Source organism: Pelecanus crispus, chromosome 3 (assembly GCF_030463565.1).
Source record: "Pelecanus crispus isolate bPelCri1 chromosome 3, bPelCri1.pri, whole genome shotgun sequence".
Taxonomy (NCBI): domain Eukaryota; kingdom Metazoa; phylum Chordata; class Aves; order Pelecaniformes; family Pelecanidae; genus Pelecanus; species Pelecanus crispus.
Genome location: NC_134645.1, coordinates 104,543,493 through 104,570,960, shown reverse-complemented (window position 1 = coordinate 104,570,960; position 27,468 = coordinate 104,543,493). Strand labels below are relative to the sequence as shown.

Genomic DNA, 27,468 nt, shown 5'->3' with positions numbered 1-27,468 from the left:
CACTATGCTTGTACTCATCTGCCTACTGCTTCTCTTCTTCCTGCCCCTTTGGACATGTGTATCATAGAATCACAGAATGCTTTGGGTTGGAAGGGACCTTGAGAGATCATCGAGCCCAACCCCCCTGCAGTAAGGAGGGATTGAACCTTGTGAACTTGGCGTTATTAGCACCGTGTTCTAACCAACTGAGCTAACCCAGCCGCTCAGTCAGGTGGTCCTGTCCAGCAGGTCTGTTCGGAGCCTGTGCCTTACTCCTTTCTCTGGGACTTTCTCAAGCAGTGGTAACTCAGGAGCTCAGAACAAGCGTCATCTCTCTCCTCCTTCTGTTAAATAGCATGGCCCTGTAGAAGGACTTTGCATGGCATCTGTTTCTGCAGGCTAACAGAACTGTCTCTGCAGTGAAGCCCCTCTGCCTACACACATGAAAACATGAAAATGAAGGGCAGATCCAGCATTAGATCACAAAGGCAACTAAGTGCAGCTTTCACCCTCCAACATAAATTCGGGGGTGACCCCTGATCAAAGATTTGTAATCACATGAACATTATTATGGGAAAAGTACAGAAAAGAGTTTTCACTATGTTGTCTGTAGCCTTTTTTTGCTTTGTTTTGTTTTGACCTGTTTAATTCTTTCTCCATTTGACTACACTTCCTTCCATTGGCTACTCCATCATCTGCCAAGGCTTTCATAGCTCAGAGCCACGAGCAGTATATTTTACCTGAGCATGATGTTCTGGGCTCAAATACCACAGAGGAAAAAAAAATCCATCAAGATTGTTAAATAAAAGGTCATAAATCCAGCTCAAAAAGTTCCTGAGCTTCAGAATTCTGCGAGATGGGATGATGTACCAAGGGAGTATGACCTCCTGCTTGCTGCTTAGATGTTCATCCTTATCACCTGCCCTTGGCCACTGCTGAAGATAGTCATATGGTCTTTTGTCTGAAATGTATAGCTGTATGCAACACAAGTCAGCATCAGGCATCACCCTGATTTCAAAGTAGTAGGTCTCAGTGAAGCCATTACATGACTGTATTAGAACAGAGCAAACATGCTTCCTCTAAGAATAACAAGGTCACAGTGTTACTGAGGAACGTGTATTTTTCTGGAATTGAGAGCAGCATTTCACAGCTGAATTTCACTATGTTTGTGAAAGTTTCCTGAGAAAAGTAGCTGCAGAGTTTATATCAACTTAAATCCCCAGGCAAAACATCCAATAGCACAGGTAATCCTATGTATACATGAAACTATTATGCATTTTTATTCCAAAAGTACTGTTGAAATAGCTGGCCATTGCCATTAGACTAAGTTCATCATAAAAGATTTAGCCTTCAGTTGGTCACCAATTATTATTAAACTCTAGGTAGTACAGCTGTAATAATGTTCTATAGTTTTTTAAAAAGAAATATTAGAATGATCAAAAATTACTTATTATGTGAGGCTTTTCGTACCTTATATACTCTGTATCTGGGTATATCAGTAAAGTCAGTCTCACCAGATTATTTTTACACTGCTTATTGCTTGTGGACACTGTAGAGACAAGGCAAATGGTTCCCAACTTTCATGAATGAAACTAGACAGAATACTGGAAAATTGTCCAGATTTGCCAGCTGCTTCGTTCAAAGTTCAAAATTGACAAATAAGTGTATTTTTTCATTTCTTTCAGCAGACTGATAACCTATCACCTCTATTAGCCACAAGTGATCACTGCATAGACTCTGTTCATTTATTTTTCCCCTTAACTTGAGTTTTTCCCCAGTACATATAACGTATCCTTTGGAAAAAAAAATGGCTTTGTGACCACACAGTCAGGCTGCTGAGCGTTCTCAGAGCCAGCAACCATTCCAGCTCCTTCTTTCTGACGAATAATGCCCATTTAAATGAGATCCAGTTGAGATTCAAGCACTATTTTTATCCTCGTGCTTATCTACCAGTGCTATTTCTCCTGACAAGACAATCTAATCATTTCAGATCCGAAATGACATTTTTGATTGAAAAAAATGTATTTTCATTACTCATTATGCTTCTCACTTTTCTGCTTTTCTCCGGATACTTCAATTGGTCTTTTCTGTATGTATTGGAGTATGGAAAATAAACACAGGTTGCAATTAAAGGGAAAAACCAAAGAACCTATAAACAAAACTATTTAAAAAAACAATTAAAGAATGACTGAAAATGAATCATGCTTATGTTTACTTCCCCAGATATTACAGCAAACAATTTTATTGGGTAACACCAGGTGAACAATTATTTTCTGGTAATATTGAAGATATTTGTGGGAATCGTTTTGCATTTTTCTGGACTAAAACTAACTTTAAGTATTACAACAATCTAGCCAACCCACAAACAATAAACTAAATTTTCTTTGATGTTTTACTTTAAAAATCAGTTACATATAGTAATATAAATGCATGCCTAAAACCTTTCTCAGAGGAAGAAACGTTTTGTTGACCAGTTATACTGTTCCAAGAAAATGAATACCAGATAGGCAAACTGGAATAACTTTAGAGAAGAACATAAAAATGTGTTTGGGAACAGAAAAGACTGACTTTCCAGGAAAAGCTTTTCATGCAAAAGCCATTTGATTAAACAACACTGACTACACAACTACCTGTAAGCCTATTGTGCTGTCTGAATTAAGAGCTTGCTTTTCAGGGTTCCCCAGGGGATACAGCTAAAAAGATTCATATAAGCAAAGTTACTTCAAACAAGAAAAATCACTGACAACACAGAAAACATGCAAGTTGTATTAGCAAATAAATAAGTAAAACAGAAAGAAGACAACAGAGAGAGTAATCTGTTTTCCTGCACAGTGTTATCTAAAGGGTCTCCCAACATTCATGGCTAAAAGCTAGCCTGGAAAGCACTCAAGAATCTACTGTAAGGAACAATAATGTACTGGCCAGAGCTGCAGATGATCTAATAGGTTTGCAATTATGTCCTTACAAAGAACAAGTGCAAAAAGCTACAGCTGATTTTTGAAAAAAATTGGTCAGTTAATAGAGCTATAGGATTTAACTGTAAGCACTTCAAATAACATATGAACTTCAATTCAGCAAAATGGTAAAATTTCTCCTTTAGCAGGGCTTTTTGATTCCCTTCTAATTGTCTGAGATACTTTTGCTAACTTTTTTTATGTTCAGAAAATGCCCGTCTACGCACGGTATGACTCACTTGCAGGAAAAAAAACATAACTGCCAGATTACAAAGTTACAGAAAGGCTACAGTATCAATTCATTTCTCCTTTGTGATTCACACTGTTACAAATTTCAGTGCTTATGGGAAGACATATAGCACTGAAGTGGAAACCTCTTAATAAAAGTATGAAAAAGTCATAACAAATTGTTTCTAAAACAATACTGTTGCAGCTGACTGGGCACTTCAGAAATAAAGTCTTAATCTATTTTTTAAAAGAGAGAATGGAAACTGACAGTTCCCTACTAATATCCAGTCCATTCTGGCTTCACTAAAGCTTATACAATTATCACTTTATTTTTCAAAATATCAGAGTTAGCTGGATTAAAGACAGCTCTGCTACGTGTATCCATACTGCGAGTCTACTTTTAGCAATCGGCATGGTCAAACCATGATGGACACCTTCTCCCATGCAACTCTGGGTTGAGACAGTTTGCATACCTGTCTTTGTATAGGAGAGCAGGACTGATCTTCAGAAGCTTAAGCACCACCAATAATCAACTGAAAAATTATTCTGATTAGATCACAACTCCCCAGATCAGATTCCACCCATTCCTATTTTGAAATCTGTATTTTCATGATTGTCTGGAACCAAAATGTAGTATTTTATAGCACTGACAAATTTCAATTCAGATTGTTTTCTCTATAGCTCAAAAAAACCTTTGAAGATAATAGCTATCAAAAGCTGTTTAAGACAAAAGCAAAAGTATAAAAATGTCACAGGAAAAATGAGGATCTTTGCTTGTGGAACTACTGAGAAATTCAGGTACTCACTGTTCTCCTGGGTCACCAGGGCTACCACGGCCAGGTTTCAATATATCAAGTCCCATATTTTAAAACAGAGGAATTTTCAATATTTAGAAACAATTGCATTTCTTGTTTTCACTACCTTTTTTTTTTCCTGTCAAACTAACTCTGCTTCCAAAAGAAATCACCACAGTTAAATGAACCAGCTGCTATCCCTAAGAAAAGGCCAACATGTAACTAAGCAACAAAATAGGAGAAATGGGAACATTTTATAATGTGTAGCATGGAGCCTTCTCTTTGTAACTGGTAATATTTACTACCCTTACAGCACACACACTTCCAAGTAAGTATCAATCTCACTGTTTCCATCTTTAGCTGACATAGAAATGAAATGTATTACTAGTACTAAAAGTTCTTAACAAAAATAGAATGTTAGGTATTTTTAGGAAGCCATTAAAGTTGGCGGGTAGTGCCACTTTAGTAGGAATAACATGCTAGAGGTACTAAAATTGATAAGCGAGGGCAGATTTGGGAAAGACTTGTGATTAGTTACAATATCCTCATGAATCTTTCCACAGGACAGAAAAATTACTAAAAGAGTGAAGTTGAAAGGTCCAACCCAGGCTTTTGTTGCCCTTCTCTGAAGTCTCTCTAGTTTGTCAAGTGTGGATTAAAATGGCCCAGAATAACTTAATATCCCTTCTAAGTCTCAACCAAACCCATAGACTGTTAGTTCCCCAGTCCACAATCCAATGTTTCTTTCATAAATTATTTTGTCTTCTCTGCACTCATCCACTTTTATTTTCTAACGTTTTGGGACATCTTCTTATATTTTTATTCTCAATAGTATTTGGGACTCCTCCCTAATTGCATTTTCTGCGGATTTCAAGACAGGATGCTTACCTTCTCTTCTACTTCACCATGGAGATTTCAAAATAACAGTACAACCTAAGTACTCAACCATAAAATTTAGTCCTCACAGTAAGAATGAAAAGCTACAATGAATCAACAATTTCTACTATGTGCATGCACTTTTCTTTTCCTGCTTTTGGTATCCAAGCAGAGAAACCATCCTCTTTTCAGAAGCAAATGATTTTTAACGTTCCCAATTGTCTTTTACCTTTTCCTTTTTCTTTTTTTTTTAATATAAATAAAAATGGCTTCTAATGAATAGTAAGCAACATCAGAGGCCACATTCTTAGAAAAGAAACATGGGTGGTCACGTCTCCCAGCTTTTGGCCTGCTTTCTCTTAACACACCAGAGGCACAGCACACCACCACTTTCGTGATACAGCGACTGCAGGCTGTTAACAAAACCTTACTCAACAGAGAAGTTTGGCTGTCAATATCTTAGAGGCTACCAATTAAATTCAGAGATCTAATACATTTTTTTAATGAAACCTTAGGCTATTTCTACATATTTATTTGCTTTTATTACAATCGTATTGTAGTAAAAAATGTTAACTACGAAGACCAGACAAACCATTGCCAAATCTGTCATTTTTATTTCAGGAACATGCATTATTCATCTGCTCTCTTCCAGTCTTTACCATCCATACTAATGGAATGCCAGCTTAAAAAGTAAAATCTAGGGTAAGAGAAAAATATAGGTATTTTTATGAAATATGTTTTAACACATAATCTTTAGAACTGCAAAATATCTATATATTTAACATTGTATATGCATATCTACATATTTTGATGGACTACTTGAGGCAGCCTAAAAAGAAATTAACTAAAAAGAAATTAAATGAACCAAGCTTAAACATGAGAAGCAATCCCTAAACAAAAAAGACAGGAATTTAGCTGTCCTAAAGTGCTTTCTAATGCAAAAATTCTTAATCAGTAAAGACTGAAGGTCAGAAGGTGATAACTTAACCGCTGCAAACTGACGCAAAGACCAACAGGAGCACTCATAGCCTGTTCTCTGTTTTACAACACTGCCTAACTCATACTATCATATTTAAAATATTTTAGCTTGAAACAAAAATACTATGATTAACATATTCAAAGAATTGTTACATTCAGATAGTGCTTAAGGGACGTTCACAGTTTCAAAGAATGGAGACAAAATCATCTAAATTTGAAAATCTGGTAGCAGCGGTACATGTTTTTTCTCCTGTTAGTTTTGCATTTACAATATATGACTAAGTTTTTAGTACTCACAGGCTTACCATCTGGACCAGGCTGACCAGGATAACCATGATTCCCGGGCTGCCCAGGGTCACCCTATGAAGAAGCAATATGTTAACACACAAAAGATATGAAAGACCATTTTAAAATTAGCACAGAGCAACCTTATCCTTAATACCTTTAATTTGCAAGCCCAGATACCTGCTATTGAGGAGTATTGCTACAGCAAAAAAGAACTGATCTTGTAACCCCCTCCCTGGGAAAATTCTCCCTAATTTCTTGTGCGGGACTTGGAGAAGTGAGCTCGCACTCAGTTACAGCACACGTTTGGCCCATCACCTCAAATACTTTCAAGCTTTTTGACATCTTAAGCAACAGAAATAAAAACACTTTTCATCAAACAGAGGAAAAATCTTTATTAAAACCTTGTTAATCTAGTAGTTCTACCCTGAAGAAAACTCTCACCTGCTTTGACTGAGTCTAGTTCTTAAAGCAAAAGCACTGGAAAGGCAGGAGCCAGGATTAAAACCTGCTAAATACGAAACTCCTCTCCACACACTTATTGCTGTCTAAAAAAGATATTCTTTCAGATTTCTTCTTATAAGGCCTTTGCAGTTATTTTGATAACCTCTGTTATGACCATGTTAAAGGAAAAGTCAGTTCCCCAGGCTTCACGTTTATGGTAAGAAAGCAGGAACTTAATTTCCTACTCAATATATCCTCCTAGTGTATTAAAGTTCTCTGTTTATTTTACTAATGGACTTGATTTGAGCACAGCAAATTCCAATAAACATTTTACTTCTACAGGAGTGTTAAGCAGGTACCGCTTTCTTCAGCCTGAACCATCAACAGACCTGCAGGTCAGTTACAACGGCAGAATCATCATAAACAGGGAGGACATTAGGAGGGAAATAGGAATCTAGCTTTCAATGTGACTGTGAAAAAACATCTTTTCACATATAAGTCACAGAAATGTAATGCTGATCTAAATGGGAAAGGATATAGAACAATGTCTCTTTAGAAAAGCTTAACAGTTATAATTTGCTAAATTAACAGTAAGTTATCCAGAATTATTATTGTCCAAATTAAGAAGTCCAGGTTTGAGATTTGAGAAAAAACAAATTTGCTTTCAGATATATCATCTGAACTATGAAATTTTATGCCTTTAACTTGAAAAGGTTAAAATATCAGTTACTTGTATTTTTAAATGTTTTAATTTAATTAATTTTATTGTACTCCATTGATATCACAAACACACAAATTAAGTTTAAATTTATATGGTTCCAAAGTCCAGTATTCAAAAGTTAAGAAATACTGTAACTAAGATAACCTATACAAACTTAACTGGCTTCCTTTTCACTCTTTCTGCAGTCTTTTGTGTCAGGCACCATCTTGTCACCTGTATTATTCAGTTATCCCCAAACAAATATTACACTGCAATGCAATTGAAAGATTGCACATGAAGCAGGGATAGAAATAAAATTGTATAGGTCACCCTAATTCTCATTTTTCATACTCCTTCATACTTTACAGGATGTGGCTTTTAAATTTTTTTTAAATAATGAATACTTTCTTCTCTGTCTCTCTTTTTATTCTAATATGCTAAAGAGGAAAAATAAAAAAGGTGAAAGACCACAAAAGTTCTATTGCATGAAATAATAATGATCTCCATCTTGTGGATTCCAATTCCCTGATCAGGAACCCTTACCACTGTAGCAAAACGCCCTTTGACTTGAGGTAGCTGCAGCAGACTGTTAACCTCTTATATAATGAGAGTAGAGGGGTTTTAATCATTTGCTTAATGGAAGACAAGCGGTTTGGGGTTTTCTTGTCTACCCTTACAAGGCAAGCTAGTAATTCTGGAAGCACTGCTTAGCACAGTTATTGAGAAAGGTACTACAGCAAAATACTAGGGATTCGAGTTTGCCATGTTAGACATCTGAGACTCAAGTCTGGTTCTCATTTTAATCCTTCACCAACACTGAAGGGAGGTCATCAGAACAGCTAAGGTGGAACTCTCCCAGTAAGCATCTAGTCCATTCTTTGACAAAGAAGGAAAAAAAATCTCTCCATTAAAAGACTTTTATTAGCAAACCATTTCATTCTCAAACAATTAACAGTGCAAGATAATTTGCTGAAGAGTAGCAAGGAAACACAGCCTTACATCCATGAGCATTTCCTTAAAAAATAAAAGATATATTTGTGTTATTAGGAGTTATGGCACCAAAACCTGGCCTTGAGGATCCTAATCACTATATTCATGCACTGGAAACCAGAACTAGGAGAACTTGTCCCCTACTTTTTTAATCTGCCTGACTATGACTGGCCAACATAAGATTTGGAAAAAAGAAAAAAAAAAGTTGACTCAGTAAGACAGAACAGAAACTTACTTTGGGGCCTGGAGGTCCTTGTTTTCCTGGAGGGCATATGCAGGGGGCAGGTGTTGAGCCTACATCACTAGGACCATTCATGCACTACCAAGAGTGAAACCAGCCATCAATACACATGCCAAAAGCATTCAACAAATGTATCATAACATTATATGAAGTTGATTTTCCTTAGGTTGCATAGGTCCTGGCTTTCACTCCTTTGTTCTGCTGGAACTTCTGCTTACCTGAATATTGCCCTCCAACTACTTTGTATGCATGAATTCCTCATTTTACCCAGAAGAAAAATAAATAAAAAATTAAGTACCAATACTGGGCTGATATCTGAAACTCTATTTGCTTTTCCACAAATATTTTGTCACATAGTTTGATAATTTTAGATCTGGCCACATGCAAAACTATTCTCCTAAACTAATTGATATTCATCATTTGAAGTGTGATCAATTATCAAATATAACTATTTAATTAAAGTTCGTAAAAAGAATCTAATAAATCGTATGTATAGCAAAACAACCACAACTGATGGGCATGCTATCATGTGTAGCAAGCCTGAAAAGAACGTAAAGCCCAAGTCTCCTACCTCCTGGGCATGCGTCCCAACTACGAAGCTACTTGAGGAAAGGTGGGGCATGGCTGCTACCACTGACTCCTGCAAGTCAGAGTCCTGGCCTCCATGGTGCCCATCCTCCAAAGACCATTAGGGGACCTCCTCCAAACTATGCTCCCTATACACACAGTGGTAAACACTAAACCTTGGCAGACCACATCACCCTCTGAAGATTTTTCTTTTTTTTTTTGGAGGTATTTACTTCACACCATTGAGACCACATGAAATCTCAGTGTTTTACCAAGGTAGGCAAGGGGAGAGCTACTAGATTGACTACATTTGCCCAAGGTCAGGCACCCAAAATTTAGGTGCATCTGTCCTACACCTATACACTGAAGTTGGATTCAGTGAATTCTTTTTCACCCAGCACGTCCTTAGAGCTACAGAAAGGCAAAAATTTAAGAATCCAAGATACAAAAAAGTAGATTTTGTATTTATTATCTGAAACACTTTCTATAAAATTTTACTCATATTTTCTAAAATAATGCAGACTGTTTACAACGTTCTCTGAATGGATTTCTTTCTCAGGGTCAAATGATTGATTAAAACACAAATCCACATTTCCTTTGCACAGTACCAAGTGAAGTTACAAGGATGGTTAGGGAAGCTATCATATTAAGCCTTTAAACAAGGTCCCCTTCAGGGAGCTCCCATTAGCATGATGCAGATAACAGGTACGTGACTGTGCATATCCCAATTCACTTTGCAACAACATCCAGCCCTGCAAATAACAGCAATTGAACTGAACCGGGAAAAAAAATCAGACAATTTATTCTAATAAACATGGGTTTCTTCAGAAAACTGATTTTTAATTTTTCTATTGACTAGAGTTCAATTAATGGAAATGCAGCACTTCCAAGCTTAGCAAACCTCTGTCCACTTTTCAAAACAAAGTGTATGCTCCCTAGAATAATAATAAGTTTATATAAAGTCAAATACTACCTTAAACTGAGTTTGAGCAGTTTAGGATTGAGCCTACCTCTCCATTCTGAAACAAGAAGAAACACAGTTTAAGAGTACAGCAATATTTGTAATAAGCAAAACCCATTCATTTGTAAACAAATGAACACTACCAAACCCAATCATAAATTCAGGGCTGTAGCTGTCAAGGAGTTATAATTCAAAATTTTAGACTTTCTCAGGCTTATGTGCAGCTGCTATCAATGCATATGAACTTTTAGTTCATTTTGTTTAAGGAGCTACAGTAGCAATTTTTAAAAGGCAATGACAAAACTAGAATTAATACTGAACCATGCAAATATTTACACACTAAATGTTTAGATTTGGGTCAAGTCTTTTGCCAGGAGTAACTTCTCATCAAAAAAATCCTCTGCTTATTCATTCAGGTCAGAGAATGTACCAAATTATTTCTAAAATCTCTGATCTCTGCCTGAATCCAGCATCTGGGAAAACATACAGCAGCACAGAAGCAATGCTGGCTTTTTCTCACTTTCCTGTGTGACTGCATTAGACTCTACTATCAATTGAATTGAGTTTTCCAGTATCTCCAACACCACAGAACAATCCATCCCCAAATACTTCAGCATACCAACCATGAAATTGTCTGTCTTAATCGTTTAGTAGCCACCATTAGCTCATGTAATAATACAGCCCCCGCTTAGTTCAGGAGCTCTGACACAACCACACTCTGACAGAGTACAACCACAAACCGCATATTCCTCCTTGGAGATCATCCAACATTTTTATTTTCTGAAGGAGTCCAGAATTTCATGGGTAAAGTCCAAATTTAATTTACAACAGCAGCAAGTGAAACTAAGCTGGCAAAAAGCAATCTTTTTACTTGGACTTCTTGCCAAATCGCAGAGAAAGCAACATATGATGGACTTTTTAGTGTTTGATTTCTTTATGCAAAAATTTTTTACATTTTATTACTTGTCTTATCCTACTTCTATTTTGTAAAGAGCAAAAAGGTATGTGGTGCAGTTAAAGTGCCAAATACTAAATTTACTTCAGGATTTAAAGCTAACTTTACAAAAGTGTTCCTGAACCCATTAGTTCTTGACACACACAATCAGATCTCAGAACAGCAAATAATCCAGCCACCTACTTGTTGCTTAAATGAAAGCCGTGAGTTTTGAAAAAGCCCTAATAAGGGTGCTAATTGCAACAGACACACTGGCCCCAAATAAATAGAAGAAAAACAGAATAGCTGGGGCTCTGTACAAGTCTGGCAAAAAATAAAATATCTGGATGTTGAAGATTCACAGGTTCTAATGTCAAACTGGCAAAATGGTCCTAATACTAAACCAATCACAACATGAAGAATATGGGTTTACACAGTAAGATGCTGGTGTCCGCTTATCTTTAGCTCAGTTTGGTTTAGACACCAAAAGAGGACATTTTGAAGGGAACTGTATGTATCTTGCTTCTATTTTGAAATAGCAGCTGAATGCCTTTGAAAATCTAGCTCCAACTGTGTGTCATGAATGGTTTCCAAATCTGTTTGCATGTGTTTTACATTTCATTGCCTAATTAACTGTAAGAGGGCAAAGAGAGGGTCAAAGGGTCCCCATAAGCTTCCGAATTGTGTAGATGAATCATAAAATCCTGAACAGGATTTTATTTTTGTCTTATCCACAATATACCTCATGAAATCTTGGCAACATTTCAGTTAATGGGATATTTAACACAGACATCAGCACAGATACTTCTGATAGGAAAAGGTGATTTAAAAGTATAAGTCTGTTGGTTATGTACAAAAATTTCAGAGCTTAAATGACCTGATGAGTAGCAAGAACTGTATCAGAGATGTTAAAAAGTAATATTTGAAGTATTTTACACTGCTATAACCTAGTAGTTTTATTAATTTATACTGTTTAAAATCTTAAATTATAACAGAAGTTCTGAGATTCTTCTATACTGCTGTCAAATTTCCACCATCAAATACCTAAACTAAAAAAAAAATTTAAAATACATTTGTGCAAAAATAAGGCTGAAAACAGGCAAGTTCTGTGTCACTTGATATTGCACAGGTAACAAGCATTTGTTTGCACCAGCTCAATCAATGTAGTCTTACTTTTTTTAAGAATTCACTGAGTCAGCTTTAAACAATGACTTGTAAAAAATGCCAAATAGTCCTCAAAAGTTCATCTATCATACTCACAAATCCTGGGATCTCACAGACTGTCTCTCGATTATTTTGCTCTGGGTCACAGTAGATTCGCAGTTTTTGTATATCAAACTGTAATTCAAAACATAAAAGACTTTTTTTAGAGAAAGTGTTAATACTCTGACATTAGGTTAGTTTAAACTATACTCTTCTTAAATTAGATCATCCGCAAGTTTAAAAAAATGAACAAAATATATAAAGCGAGAGAAACTGGAAGCTCTGTGTGTCCACTATGGTTAAAAATCAGTTAAAGATGTAGAAACATTTTTAGTCAGGCTACTCACAATGATTAATACATGCAACCAATTAAACATTCTGTAACAGAATTATTTAAAGAAAAATAATCAATCCAAGATTTTCTTTTCTAAAATAATAGAAATCACCGCCCCTAATCCTTGGCAATAAATCCAAACACGCACAGCACGAATTACATTGGCTGCCAATAACATTGGGAAACAAGTTACAACAGCACAGGCAAAACCAACCTTTCCCTTTACAGAAGATGTTTCTACACTGACCTGTCTCTACTAGAGGTAAGATTAGTACGTTTTGGTGAAGCACCAGAAGGCATCCCTGATGCCTTAAAGAGTTTGGTTCAGAGTTTAGCAGTGTAACTTAAAGCTTTAAAAAGCAACCGATAAAAACACTGGCACCAGGTAAGCAAAAGTTTGTACCATTCTGCTCTGTTGCTACACTCCAGAAAAATGAAACCACTGAAGTCAGTTTTTCTAGCATAAACTATCATGACTTTAAAGAGAAAAAAGCCCTTTGAAATCACAGGCTGTAAGTTGGACTAGCAGGAGAAGAAAGCACAGAAAATGGAGTCTGTTAATACCATGCCTAGTAATATGTGTTTTCAAATTTAAAATGTCTACGATACACAACACAAGTATATACATAAGTTTATCATCGCTAGCCTGGAAAGCACTTCAGCCACTAAGATCCTAATTAAATCAAGAACACTTGCAAAACATCACTAGAAAACATCTGAATCAGAGCACAGAAAGAGAATGAAAATTCACCAAAGAATCTCTGAAGAAGATTCTTGTTTCATACTTTGTACCCAACTCCAACTGATTTCTTTCTTAAAGGATTTCAAAATACCTTTTCACTGAAAGGTGGTATGCAGATTCATTAAAATATTTCTCTATAATCATAGTTTAAATAGAAATATCCTGGCAAAGTTTGACTGTTAATGCTTTGCAGAATGCGTCACAGCCTGAGAAAGTGGAGAAAGCAAATACCCTTTTTAGATTACAGAAATCACCTGGAAATACAAAATTGCATCCTGAGGCAGATTTTCTACTTTTCTTCTAGTCCACTATCAGAAGAGGATCTTATACAATTCGACATTCCTAAAATGTTTACATTTTTATTTTAGATAACATGTCTTGCTACTAACATTCTTCAACTCAGAAACTGTATTACTGGGTGTCTATAAAAGTCCCATTTCTGCAGTGACTTAAGAGAAAAAAACAAGACACAACAACAAAAACCAACCAACCCTCTAACCCTAGAATGCACAAAACTGTAAAAATGGGATAATCCTGCACCAACAGAGAAAATGCACGAGATGACTGATTACAATTCTGAAATTTCTAGTTTCCTTGCAATAAGCACTTGAAGCCCTATCAGAAATCTGTGACAAACATTCAGTAGTTTTTGCAGCGGGGTACTCTAGTATATGGACAATGTTACCACCGGAAATGCTGAGTCACACACACAGTGCATCATCCAAGTTTCCATGTACACTTTTAGAATATGATAATAATAGAACTGAAGCCTGGCTACAAATGCACAAAATTCAGGAGTAACTGAGTAAAGACATCTGAAGAGGGTTAATGAAGATAGTACAAAACACATTCATATATTTTAATAGGAGCAGTAAGGATCATGAAATTAGAGTACCAAAAAGCATAGCTCTCAAAGTAACTAAAAACAACATCTACCTATGTAATTCAGTATTTCTTAGTATTGTTTCCATTACTATCAGTCTAATTAGTAATAGCATTACCACATTGCTATAAATATAAGGAAACAATCTATTTAGCCAACATCTGGAACACTGTAAACGTAATACTCTTTACCACTGCTCTACACAGCCTTTACCTATACAGCCTGAAGTTTTAACCAGCTTTTTGGTGTCTGTAAAGAGCTGAAGGCAAAAGGACTTCAAAGTTCCTCAGAATAGAGGAGAAACTTGGTACAGGGTTTTCAGGCGGTGGGGGTGGGCCCAGCACAGCAGAATCAAACAGTGGCAGTTTGAGTACCAAATATTTGCAGTATGACAGAGTTGATACACCTTGTACTTTCATGACAGCTAGTGATGAGAAAGAAACTTCATCAAAATTTTGTTCTCTCCCTCTTTTACCAGCATAACCCATACACTGATAGAAGGAAATTATATGCAGGTGTCGTACAGAGGAAATCCCCTGCTTTGAGACACTGTTTCCCAAATTTGGGCAACCACATTGCATCAAGTTCGTGGTTCAGCAAAAATAAATGCCTCTTGGAGTCAGTGAGACCAATTAAGCACCCACCGCACAGGATATATCAGTTGTGCTGAGTTCTCCTGACCATTTACGTTCCCTCCTAACTACTAAAATTTTGTGTATTACATTTCAGCCTAGTGTAAGTTAGAAGAGTAAGTTCAAGAAAACAGAAAGCGCCAATGCAATGTTAACCTACAGTAGAATTTCTGAATTATTGTGGGTTTAGTATATGCTTACCTGTACAGTTTCCTCCTTTCCAGAATACTTTCCAATTTGGGTTAGGCCACTGATGTAAATACCTAAAACAGGATGTAATGGCTTCGTTTCAATTTCTTGGTCATCTATATACAAAGTTACAAAGTCTTCTGTTACTAAGAGACGAATTTGATGCCAGCCTTCATCAAACAACGTCTAAGAAAAGTGAAGAAAACAGAATTGTTTAAAACAAAATGTCTTCAATTTAAGTAACAATAAAACTACATTTCAACACTTAAATTACTGTTAATGGTTGAGATGATCAATGTGCCAGGTTTTGTCATACAAAAAATTGTAAACTGCATAGGCAAAAAAGTATTTGCCAAGTAATACCATAACTGAGAAGACGATATTTGGTAATAATTAGTCCCTATGTCAGAATTATTTTATAAGTCACATAGATTTTTTCAGTCTATGATCTTGAACATGCACAAACTTGTATTTGCTAAAAATATGAAGACAGAGGCCTTTTTTTTAGCAGTGGTATAATGTCTCAAACACTTCAGATCTTAAATCATGGTGAAAACAAATTGGTACTTGAAAGCCTTTCTACTTAATCTCTTACAAAAAAAATCTTAAAGACAACATGATCTTGGCAGAAAGAATCACAATATTGAAATGAACAAACCAAATATTACATTCATCATCTCACAAAACCTCAGGTTTCTAAAGCATAAGATTTAGTTTAAACAAATAGCATAGTTCTACAAGTAATAGAAAATGGTACCTTTAAAGAAGTATTTATCTCACCTACCTTAGCAATTAAAATCAGCATGGGAAGAAATGCCACCTTCTTGAGCCTGTTAGTTTCAAAAACAATCTAGCTCTTTAGCCTAGCCTAGACTAGATGCTTATCTGTTATACAGCTAAATTTAATAGAGATTAATCCCACACTAAATTGGTATACATAAGAGTAAACTGAAACATACATCTTTCAGTACGTTATACATCCTTGTTACCTTTTGTAGACATAAATAGAAATTAAGCTTACTTCACTTACTAGTATACACCCTCAGACAGCACCTCTGTTTCTATTTTATTTCCATTTGTAGACTGGGTTTTTATTTATTTACAATGGCTCTCATTACAAGATAAAATAAACAACAGATCAGAATATATAACATTTCCATTTTCCTGAGTAATAGTACTAAATTGTCATAAAGATCTATTAAATAAAAAGGTTCATTAAAAGCATAGTGACATTTATAGTGTGTTTAGAGACACAGAGGTCTAAAAAGGGCATAAAATTTTTGTTCTACATAATAGCAATACAAGCATGGAGAAACACAAAAGAAAAAAAAGTGAAAATCATCTTTTCATGGTGAAATTCATGGATATCTGGGACTGCAGGCACAAGATTGATTGTCGCTGTAGCTGCCAGAAATGATTACATACAGATTTTCAGATTGGCTTGAAACTGAATTTTCTAAGAATTTCCAGTAAATCAAGTTTAACACTGCTTCTTAAAAAAAAAAAAAAAAATAAATTATTTCACCTACAAATAATTATAAAAAGGTAGAGGAAATTTGGAAAGAAAAAGTAAAATTATCCATCCAATAACAGAAGAATAAAATACTTCTCCCTAGCAAAAGCTTAGTAGTTAAGACCTTCTCTTGGATAGGAGTCCTTCCTTCTCTGAGGATTTATATTTCAAATTCCTTCAGCCTGATTTGGAGTAAGGATTCAAATACAGGCCACTGCTTCCCAGAAAAGTTGAACCCACTTGGCCATGAAGCTCTCCAGCAGTAAATCCTTCCCACTCTTTGACTGCTAAGCATCCCTCTTTGCTCACTTAAATAATACCTCCTGTGGTAGGAATGGGAATCTCTGGGCTGCATATTCCTATACTGCTACAAATGCAAGAGTAGAGGTATTTGATCTCCTTCCCTCTGTCTCACCTGCAACCAAGATAATTTTTCTTACCAAAGTTGAATACTTCACTGGAAATTACTGAAGAAAGACTGAAAGAGAACCTTCAGATTCCACTAGAAGACAACCAAACTGGTTTGCACAAAGAGGGGAATCCCTTCAGTGAGAAAAATAAGTAGCTGAAAGGAATTTTTATTCAACAGAGAACTAGACAAATCCAGATTGAACTCTCATTTTGTAAGCTGCTATTTACTCTTCTGGAGAAGAAAGTAACTTCTGTCATGTATTTTCAAGGAATTTAGACACTTAACAGAAACTGTCTCTAAAAATGGACTATTTCAATTCACATTTTCTACTGTCCATTTGAAAGGCAGAAAATACTTTCCAGCATATGCTAAGCAAAGAGCTGTGTGAAAAAAAGTCTCTGTGATCTTCACAATTACCTGCTGGAAACTACTGCGTAGAAAGTACCTGCAAAGCATTTACAGTGATGAACACTGTGGACACTCTGGAAACATGGGTAAAATACCCCCCATCTACTTTTAAATGCCTAAGCAGTCAAAAAGAAGACTATGTATTTTAAAAAAAAAAACAAAGGGGAAAGGAATAATGTGTACTTAACTGAGTATTCCAGCACGACGATGACTTACTCCTTACCTTTACACGAGGTGCAGCAAAAGTAATAACTTGTGTGCCATTTATTAAACTTGTTGTAGTGAACAATAATGTTTTCTCTTCTCCATTAATAGTGACTGCTATCTGTGGTCTCTTATCCAGACTTAGAATTCTCCACAAATCCCACGTCTTTTTTACTTTAAATCTTTGAGTGGAAACAAACACATAGGATGGAGGCAGACCTTCTGGAAACACATTCCTAAATAAGGGGGAAAGGGGAAAAAAAAGACAGTACTTAAACAGTCATATAATTCTTAAAATAAGTCTCTCTCACTTTAAGCAAACAAAATGAAATCTCACTAAATTTAGAAATGTATTTATAAATTTAAATACCTTGTCAATTCTGACAGGTCAACACGTGAGGTTACTTCATAAGCTTTTGCATTAGTGGTTGGTATTTGAAATCTCTTTTTAACCTTTTTCTTCACACCTAATCCTACAAGAATGTCAAATCCTTTTTCATCTCGAGCAGCCACTGGAATTCTTGTTGGACAAACAGATTCTGCAAAGTAATAAATGAAAGTATAGTTCAAAATATGACTTACAACTTTCAAAAAGTAACCTCCCACCTACCTAACTTTCTGTAGCTGCCTTTCAAGAAATAAAAGAGAATTGAGAACTGCCAGTTAAGTATACCATGGCAGAAGGGATATGCAGTATCCTCAGAGACATGAAGCGAGAATACTGAGATATCATATTCTACTGCAATTATGTTCACATACTACTTTGAATTGTCACTAATTGCAGTTAAAAGGTATTACAATATCTGACTAATAAAAATATTGAATTTAATGTCTAAAATTGTATGGTTTCAAAATGCTACAAAATTTTAGATGTTAATTTCCACAATGCACTATCAACTTGAATCCAGCATCCCTCCCAACTATAAAATCAGGTTGAAAATGGACAAAAGTAGAATTATCTACAACTGTTTTTTTCATCTTCTTTTGCTTGAAATGGACTCTGATCTATTTCGTCTGTTACACTGAAATCTACTTGAAGCTATTCTCACTGGACAAATATTGTGTGATATATCTCCTGTGGAAATTAAAGTTAGCTGAATGTTATCTCTGTTTAATTCTCTTTACACAAAAACAATACTAGGCAGTGGACCTAAGTTGTCTCAAAAAAAAAAAAAGTGAGATAGAGGGATATTTAATGCTAGAAACAACATTGTACTAGAGTAATAAATCAATGAAAAGCAAGCAAGCAACTTTTTGTTTTATTAAAACTATACTAAACTATTTACAATGAATGTATTTTCAGCATTCATTTCCCATTGTTTCTTCAGAAAATCATCAGTTCATAGAAAGGGAAGAGGTTAGCAATACATTCCAAAGAAGGGGTGGAGAGTTCTCTCATCTCCATCTGGACCAGCCATGGGCTGGAAAACTCACGTTTCAGTGCCAGGGAATTATCAGCTCAAAAGTCTAGACTGGCTTCTCTTTATAATATGAGCAACACTGCACAGCTTCTCTTTCTAACCAACCCAAGGGCAGTCAGAAGCTACCCCATTCTGGTGGGGGAGGCAGGATATATTATCTCTCAAGAAAATTTAGCTAAATCTGTACAAACTATCTATGGTGGGAAAGGACAATCCATCCTAAGGGGACATGCCACAGGTACTTGGGGCAGCAGCAAGAAGCCACGTACATTCCCCTTAGTTTTCCTTTCCTCCCCACAGCAAAACGTCACCAGACTCCCAAATTAAAGATATGTTAGAAGTTACGTGTCTGGTTCTGCAAGAAAGAATTGCAAGAACTCTCTGCCTACATTTTGGAAACTAAAATGTCTACCTTCTGAATGCTTCCAAAAAAAAAAAAAAAAAAAGGAAATACAAAGTCCAACACAACTTTCCTTCTCACTCTTCTCAAAACACAGATGCAGGATTTAAGTCAACATACTTATGATATTAAGTAAGAGTAATAACACTTTATTTTTTCAGGTTTCTTCACTGTGCACTGTTATCAAGGAAACATTTTCTAAACTCATTTATTTCAAAGCTCAGTAACGGTCATATTGCCATTAATACAGATTACAGATAATCATATGCGCTGAACAAGAAAATGAATGCAAGAATCTCTTATCAGTTACAGTATTTGGTGTAAAATCAAAACATAAATGCAGAAATAGGATTACTTTATGTGAGAGGGCCATTATTCTGGATCAATGCCAAAGTGACTATTCCAAAGCAATACAATGCAAATTAAGCATGTGTAAAATTATACATTAAGAAACTATTCTTTATTTCCAATGGCACATTAAAAAATTACATAAAAACATTCCCAGTAAGGTAGATCTTTTTTGGGTCTTCTGGATCATCTTCTGGCAGGACACAAAGGAACTTTTCTCAGCATCCTCCAGACATACTTCTGAGGTCTGCATTGAGTATTGTTTTTAAATGTATTCCTGACACACAATCTTTTCGCTATTTTTGCTAAGGAATATTAATAGTGCAGGAACATTTAACTTCCAGAATAAATATTAAATATTAAATATTAAATATTCCTTAAATACTTGGGGATTCCTAACCACGTTGTCCTTTCTGGATGACAGGTTCAGCAGGTTTTTTCACCCTGCTGTACTCTAAAATGAACACTAGAGTTCCCAAAAGGCACAGCAGAGCCATCTATCTGCAAGGCCGTCTGTAATAGCCCTACTTGCTACACCAACCACCAAACCTCAGCCCCAGAAAGGAAATCCTACCCCTATGCTCTTATATCTATGTTCACATAATAATGAAGTTAAAAACGCCACAGAGTAAAGGCTAGCATTATTTTAGACGTTAAAACAAAGACAATCAAGAGGGAATTGCAAAATTTTCAGGCAGTTTCATGTGATCGATCACAGCCAAATCATTGCTGCTTTGCCCTCTTGGAACTTCCTCTCCCAGAATCAAAGTGAATCTTAACAACATGAATAAAATAATCCACCACTCAGATAAAAAATTTCCAGTTTACTGGTCTTTCAGGTCACCTGCTAAAGACATTGCAGTTAGAAATGAAGCTGCCAACTGGCTCTGATTGCTCTTTGAGAGAGGCATCTCAGTGCTAACACAAGGGAAGAGCGCAACGTAAGAGAGTGGAAGCAAAGGGTCACCTGAAGTAAAGCAGTAAGTACACTTTTGTACACATAGCCAACATTTGCAGATTACTGCTCTAAGAGTTATGTCAAATACCACAGCTGAATTTTAAAGGATACTAGTTAATTCTGAAAGCAGAAAATCCATCTTGATGAAATATGTCACTTCTAAACTTTATTTAAAGAAAATATTGTGTTTATTTTGGGGAATTTCTCCCTTCGTGACGTTTTATTAAAGAATTTAGCTGCACTTAGCTGATTTAATTTTTGGACTGACCACCTTACTACATAAGCCACAAGGAATTATTATGATTTTCATAACTGTATCAAGAAATAAACACTATTATCCTCAACATAAGTATAACCATATTTTTTCAATGAAGTCCATACTCAAAGTGAGAGCAAATGAAAACTCTTTTTCATTCCTACTCAGTGCAGAAATATGGCACAATTGAAATATGACTTGCACCAATTCTTGGTAATAAAACATGTACAAAATAGCACTGATAAAATTCGCTGTATAATGAAGTCCTTCCAAGTGATATATTTTAGAAGCAATTTGCTATCTTTTTCATATATATGGGAAAGCCATTGTTTTACAAAGTTATCAGAAAACTCAATGCAGTAATGCTGCTAGTGTTCTAAAGCTGAAAAGTCATTTTACAATCTTGGTCTTGACTAATTCTTCTACAAAATCCTTCTAAAAATGATCATAACAGCTTGTTACAAATCCAGGCACTTTTGCCAAGAGTCTTTCTTCTGGGTTTTTCAACACATACTAGCGGAAGAACTCCTGTTTGTAATGATAGGCTATCCTCTCAACTGTCAAGAAGAAATGCTAGATTGTGGATGAGTATCAGCTGCACCTAGGAAAAGGATAAAGTAAGCCCTATATTCTCAGCACTATGAGAATTGCTCAACTACTTTAGGGTTTCTAAACTTCATCAATGCAAAAAATTTGGGGCCTAGGGCAAAATGCTACACACTGAAATTAAACACACGCTGTATTAAAGCACCATATCTTTCCCGAATATACCTCTTTGTTTAACAGAGAAAATAGTATTTTGGGATTGATTTCCTCAAACAAGATCAAAATGAACGAAGATCATAGTAAAGATTATCAGGTGCCTTAGGTTACATTAATCATGCGTGCTGCTTGTGAAATAAAGAAATATGGATATAGAACTACATTCTGCACACCTAAAATATTTTATAATAAATTACTTACCTTCACAGAGTTTCTGCTTTATAACTTCTTTAATTCTTGATATTGCAATATAATCTTCAACATAAAATACGTAAGTTGATGAAGGCTTGTTGGCAATAGCTTTAAGTTCATCCTCCTCTATTTCTGAGCCAACACCAATAGCAAACAAAGTGATTTTATTTTTCCTTGCTTCTGCTGCTACATCTTTGACTTCATCTTGGGACTTTCCATCAGTGAGAACAACTGCTATTTTTGTTAAAAATCTTGAAGATTTTGCAAAAAGATGGTCAAAGGCAAACTGAATAGCTCTTCCTGTTCTTGTATTTCCTCCCAAGTAGTGTATGGACTCCATTTCCCTGATGAGGTTCTCAGTGGATTCATGAGTTCCAAGGGGAATTTCAAGTACAGGGTAATCGCTGTACTGGACAACTCCAACTTGAATAAACTTTGGCCCTATGTCAAAATTTCTTGTAATATTGACAAGCCAGCTTTTGATTATTTCAAAGTTTTCTGGGCCAACACTGTAAGAGCCATCTAAGATAAAAACTAAATCTGCCGGAGCAGTTCTGCAACCTTAAAAAGAAAAACAAAACCAAACAAATATTTTAATGAACTCTTCCACTTTCTTCTTCCACAGAAAATATTTTCCATATCAATTACTCTGTATATTATCATCAATACTGACAAATACATTCCATTTAAAAAAAAATCAGCCAAGTTTATCAGAGAAAACAAGATTATTTCTGTAAGCCACACAGATCCAACTTGGTATCTGAAAATGATACCATTTTCTGGTTTTTACATTATCACCAGAAATAACTATGAAAAATTCTGCAATTCAGTTCCTTCGCTGGCAATTGCATTCCATGCAATCAGCAGAGAGGAACACATTTTGGTTTTTTCCATATCTCTCTGTCTGCAGAGATGATAAACATAAAAACTCATTTTTGTTAGCAAACCAAGCACACTGCAGAGGAAGGCTATAGTCTGAATACTCCAGAATTCAGCAGTAATATCCAATCCTTTTACAAATACATTTTAATTGACTTCTGACACTGCTACTGACACTTACAGAACTAGTTATTATAAAATCCTGAGTCTCGATTGAATGTTGCTGGTAGCATATTCTGATTTTAGAAGAAGAAAAATGCTCAGTGAACATGCTCAACCTCCAGAATATAAGATCCCATAAGCATTTAACAAATATGATGTAACTGCATGATGACTTAGGCATGGATTCAGCTCTCCTAGCTGTAGTCACTTACAAATGGAGCTTTTAGACTAAATTGCCAACTACAGGCCATGGACTGACACAAGCATTTCTATGCGACAGTCCTATCCATCTTATATGCACATCTTCAGATGGAGGGAATAACTCTCTAGAGGAGATAATCACCTTCCATCAACTGTGAAAGGAGCTTAGATAACTGACACACGAGGTGCCAAGGAGATGGTCAAAACCAGAAGAGATTATTCTGATCCCATGGCACATAGGGTCATGGGGACTGATGTGTATTACTGTGCTTTCTGTTTTCTGAAAGGCTGCAGCTCCACCACAGGAAGAAGAGCTTTGCCTTGTCCTGACATTTGCCTACGGACACTTCTGGTCAGGTCAAGATTTCACCTTCTTTGAAAGCAAGTGACCACAGTCTGCTGGAGGGATACTTTCGCAATGCAGGTGGTAATGAAGAGAAAGGGAGAAGGAGCAAGAGCAGAGTGCATCACTCTGTGGTCCAGGGATATGAACCACAGAGTAATTTCAGTTGGAAGGGACTTTGGACATCACTGGCCCCGCTGAAAGCAGACCCAGCTTAGAGCAGATAGACTGAAAAAAATATACGTCTTTCTAGAGACCAAAAGGAATTTTATGGAGTTTGTTGTAAAACACTGGAAAATGCTGGATTGAGAGAAAACTGGAAGAAAAAGACCTACCCTGAAAGCATCATTTTGGCCAGAGAAAAGTTTTCCACATTCTTTTTATTCAGCCACTTTGTCTCTCAAAAAGCTACCTTGCTTTAACTTTTTATTTTCTATAAACCATATTTAGAGTATAAAACTTGGTTTGGTGGGATTTGAGATGATTAGCATTTGAAGAATATGCAAGAAGCTCTGTCCCAGAGCTGGGGTTATCTCAGCTTCATCTCACAGAACCCTTATTTTTCTTACTTAGTTTCTCACATAAAATTAAGCTATTCAAAACATGACTTCTGAAGAAGTGAAAATATAAATACTCAAGACAAGTTTAAATCAATGGAGCTTTACAGTTCCATCTGCCCCCTTGGGCACTTCCAAGACACAAAAAGAAATAAAGATATTCCCTTCCTACAGGAGAAATAAGATATTTAAGTTGCTTATTGTATATTGTACAATTTTCACCAGGAAAATTATACTGGGAAAAAATCACCATCAACAGAAATGTACATGTGGACCTGAAAATGGATACTATAAATTCAAGGCACGCTTTGAAGTTGCCCTTATCTGAAACATAAAAATTAAGACTTACTTGCTCTTGTTTCCCCATCTTCAGCTGAGACGTAATCATGAAGCAGCAGAATTAATAGCATCTGAAAAAATGTTAGGATCTGTGCCATGTGTATTGTATTTTCAACGTCTCGAGATTAAACTAGATGGGGAAGAAATGAAAAGAAAATACAGTGTTATTATACTGCAAAACAAACCCAAACTTCCGGGTTTTAAAATCTGTGCGTGAGAAACAACTCTGAATCGAATCTGCAAGCCCAGATGTAAGGCCAGCCTGCAATGGACCACAGACCCAAAAAGTGTCAGTCAGACATATAAGCCCAAAATTGAGATTCTAAACTCAACAACACTCACCATCCTTTCTGTGGAAGCTCAGTTTTCACCAAGGCACATTTATATGCTTCTCCTGCTAGGTACAGACATGAGTAGGTTATATTCCCAGTCACACTTCTTACTCAACTGCTATCCCACTCTGCAGCCATTATCCAAAGACTTGACAGCCACTGCTCCAAAGCATGGCAAGTGTTTATGTATTAGATACCGGTGGGGAGATGTTACTTCAGTCTCAACCCACACACCTGGCTACTTCAGGGAGTCTGGGACACTTCCCACTCCTCCACCCCAGGGCCGAGACCGCCACCAAGAGCCAGGGTCTCAGTGAAAAAAAAAAGCAGCTAAATTCAGGAGAAATTTTCAGTAGCAGTGCAGGGCCATCTCATTGCACTACCCTTCAGTGTGCCTAATTTAAGTATTTTACATCTAGCCAGTAGACTAAATATTCCTCTTCTCTCTACAGGCTTTACTTTGTCAGTCACATTAGTCTTTATCTATTACATGCTAGCTTATCACTAACATTCTTGCTGCTTTTTTCAGCCCATTTCCTAGAACTGAAATGCCTTCCTTGAATAAGGGCCAAGACTCCTTCCTTTTTCATATCTTTTATGCCCACATCAAAATGATCTACACACTCACCTAAAAGGTCAAATATAAATGAAAATATTTATTACACAACAAAATTAAAAGTCAATACATTGGGGGGCAGGGGAGGGGGTGAAAGCTGTGTGTATCTGTCCTTTTTCTATTGCTAATCTTTAATTTTGAACTCTTCAGGGTGGGCAAAGTCTCCACCACGTTACCAGTAACAGGGTACTGGCAGATGTTCTGAAACTTCTGTAGTGCTGGAAAATACTATTCTCCAAAATACACCAAATCACAATTCAGCATGCCTATTGCAAGTGCCTCCTAGGAGAAGAAATAGGTAAATGGAAGTAAGTAACCATTTTCTTTTCCAAGACTAGTCAAGGGAGTAAACTGAAGGGAATGCTGTTTAATCACTGTAACATACTGAGCAGCCATCAAGCAGCCAGTAAGCTGTTATCTGCAACAAAATTCTACAGCAATTAAATGTAGGCCTTTCTCTCTAAAGATGTATATACTTGACATTATGTTTTTAGGAAAATGATATGGAAAAAAGGGATTACAGAGTTGTGGGGGCAAGACAATAACAAGTAGAGAGATAGTAATTTCAGGTTCATTTCTGGTAGATTCATGATCTGTATTAGCCAAATAGAAGAAGTGCCACAAAATCAGTAAATTGATTTATTCTGGCTTTTCAGTCAGCATCTTTGCCTTTTCCACTGCTTATAAAGCACTCATTCCATTAAGACAAAAAAAAAATTATCTCCACAAACAACCTCAAGAAATGCACAGAAGTCAATTTCCAGGAAACGCTACTCCTACCTAATATAATCCCCCCGAAGTTAACAATGCAAAACCATAATTATTATGTTATGAAATATCACCTTCAGATTACAGATAATTGCAAGGTAACACCATACTTTGTTATTCATATTACCTTGTGTCAGAATGGGCAAGAAACCAGATGAAGTAGTTTGGGGTTTATGGAATAGGACATAAGATGCACTGTTCCAATGATGCTACACAAATTCTGGGATGTCAACTTCATTTAAATAGATTAAGTGGCAGTTTCTTGTCCCAGCTATTTGAAAAAGGATCTGTTTAAACTATGTAATTAAATGTGTAAGTAATAGGCATGTAATACATGACAAAATCTTACCATAGTAGAAGTGCACAATTTACATTGATTATTTCAGACTTGATGGTTTGTAAGATTCATCATTTTAAAATCAGTTTCAGCCTTTTCTGCGGCAAGTGTTTACTGAAGGGTAAAACACATCTCTCACAAGGCCAAACTGAGCAATACCAAAGAAGAACATATGAAATTAAATCTATGTGAGAATTTGAATAGCAGGTAGCCAAAGGACGACAAATGCATTTTTTCAGAATATCGTAAGAATGTCAGCCTATAACTATACAGAGAGATGATATATATCAAAAAACCCACAATGCTGGCCCCAACTAACTGTAAAATCCTACAGATTCCTCCTACCAACAACCCCAAAAGAAAAAGGTCCAAAAAATTGAAAACGAATAGTTGTGAAAAAGACGACTGAGGAAAATATCACAACAGTACATTAACTAATTTTTGGTGTTTGTAATCTCTGTGATTGTCTAAATGTTTATTTATGTAAAATCTGCAGAATTAATGTAAAAGGAAAATAAAAACCAAGCAACTTAGTGACTTCACTGCATCAGTCTTCACTACAAAGAGTACAGGGGCTGCTACCATTAATACTGCACCTTTTTTTGAAATAAAACAGCACACTAAATCTACAAAATTATTTTAACAACACACTCGCTGCAGCACAAAACTCTCATGTGCTCTGTAAGTGCAGGCACTTCAGGTCAGGCGGGGACACCAGGATCCTGCTCAGTGGCACAGCTCTCCTTTCCCCAACCCCTGCAGAAACCATTAATGCCTTCCTTCAACTGCACCACCCCCCCGCTGATCTCTGCGCATCCTTCCGCAAACATGTACCCACTGGTACCTTCAGGGATGAACCCCCCAAATCAGCAGGAATGAGAGAAGCTACAGGGAAGAGGAAGATGCTCAGAGCTGGCTGGGTGGGAAGGGGAGAGCAGAGGGCTGCAAGGAAGCCCTGCGCCCCCGGGGAAGGAGGTGGTCCACAGAAACACTAGTACTTCACCGCGGGAGAGGTACAGGTGAAAGCAGCATTTACTGGTTGTCCTGGAGTACAGATAGTGTCAGGAAGCCTGATTTAGGAGCAGAGGGGAAAGGTCACGTCAAAACCACTGCAGATAGGAGATGAGCAGTGTTACAGGGGAACTA

The 27,468-nt window shown here is 36.4% G+C and overlaps 1 protein-coding gene across 2 annotated transcripts in view; it reads right to left on the bottom strand.

Annotated features, from left to right (window-relative positions):
* Positions 1-24,367, bottom strand: part of COL21A1 (collagen type XXI alpha 1 chain) — a 90,120-nt gene extending 65,753 nt beyond the window's left edge. The window contains exons 1-9 of one of the 2 annotated variants that reach the window (XM_075707886.1): positions 24,280-24,367; positions 21,798-22,349; positions 17,822-17,990; positions 17,471-17,687; positions 14,927-15,100; positions 12,192-12,269; positions 10,047-10,055; positions 8,464-8,547; positions 6,107-6,169 (exon numbers count right to left, since the gene is read on the bottom strand). In XM_075707886.1, coding sequence (XP_075564001.1) covers positions 6,107-6,169; positions 8,464-8,547; positions 10,047-10,055; positions 12,192-12,269; positions 14,927-15,100; positions 17,471-17,687; positions 17,822-17,990; positions 21,798-22,349; positions 24,280-24,367 — 1,434 coding nt within the window. The remainder of the gene's footprint in view (positions 1-6,106; positions 6,170-8,463; positions 8,548-10,046; positions 10,056-12,191; positions 12,270-14,926; positions 15,101-17,470; positions 17,688-17,821; positions 17,991-21,797; positions 22,350-24,279) is intronic. The other variant, XM_075707887.1, reaches the window with a different exon arrangement.
* Positions 24,368-27,468: the final 3,101 nt, after the last annotated feature.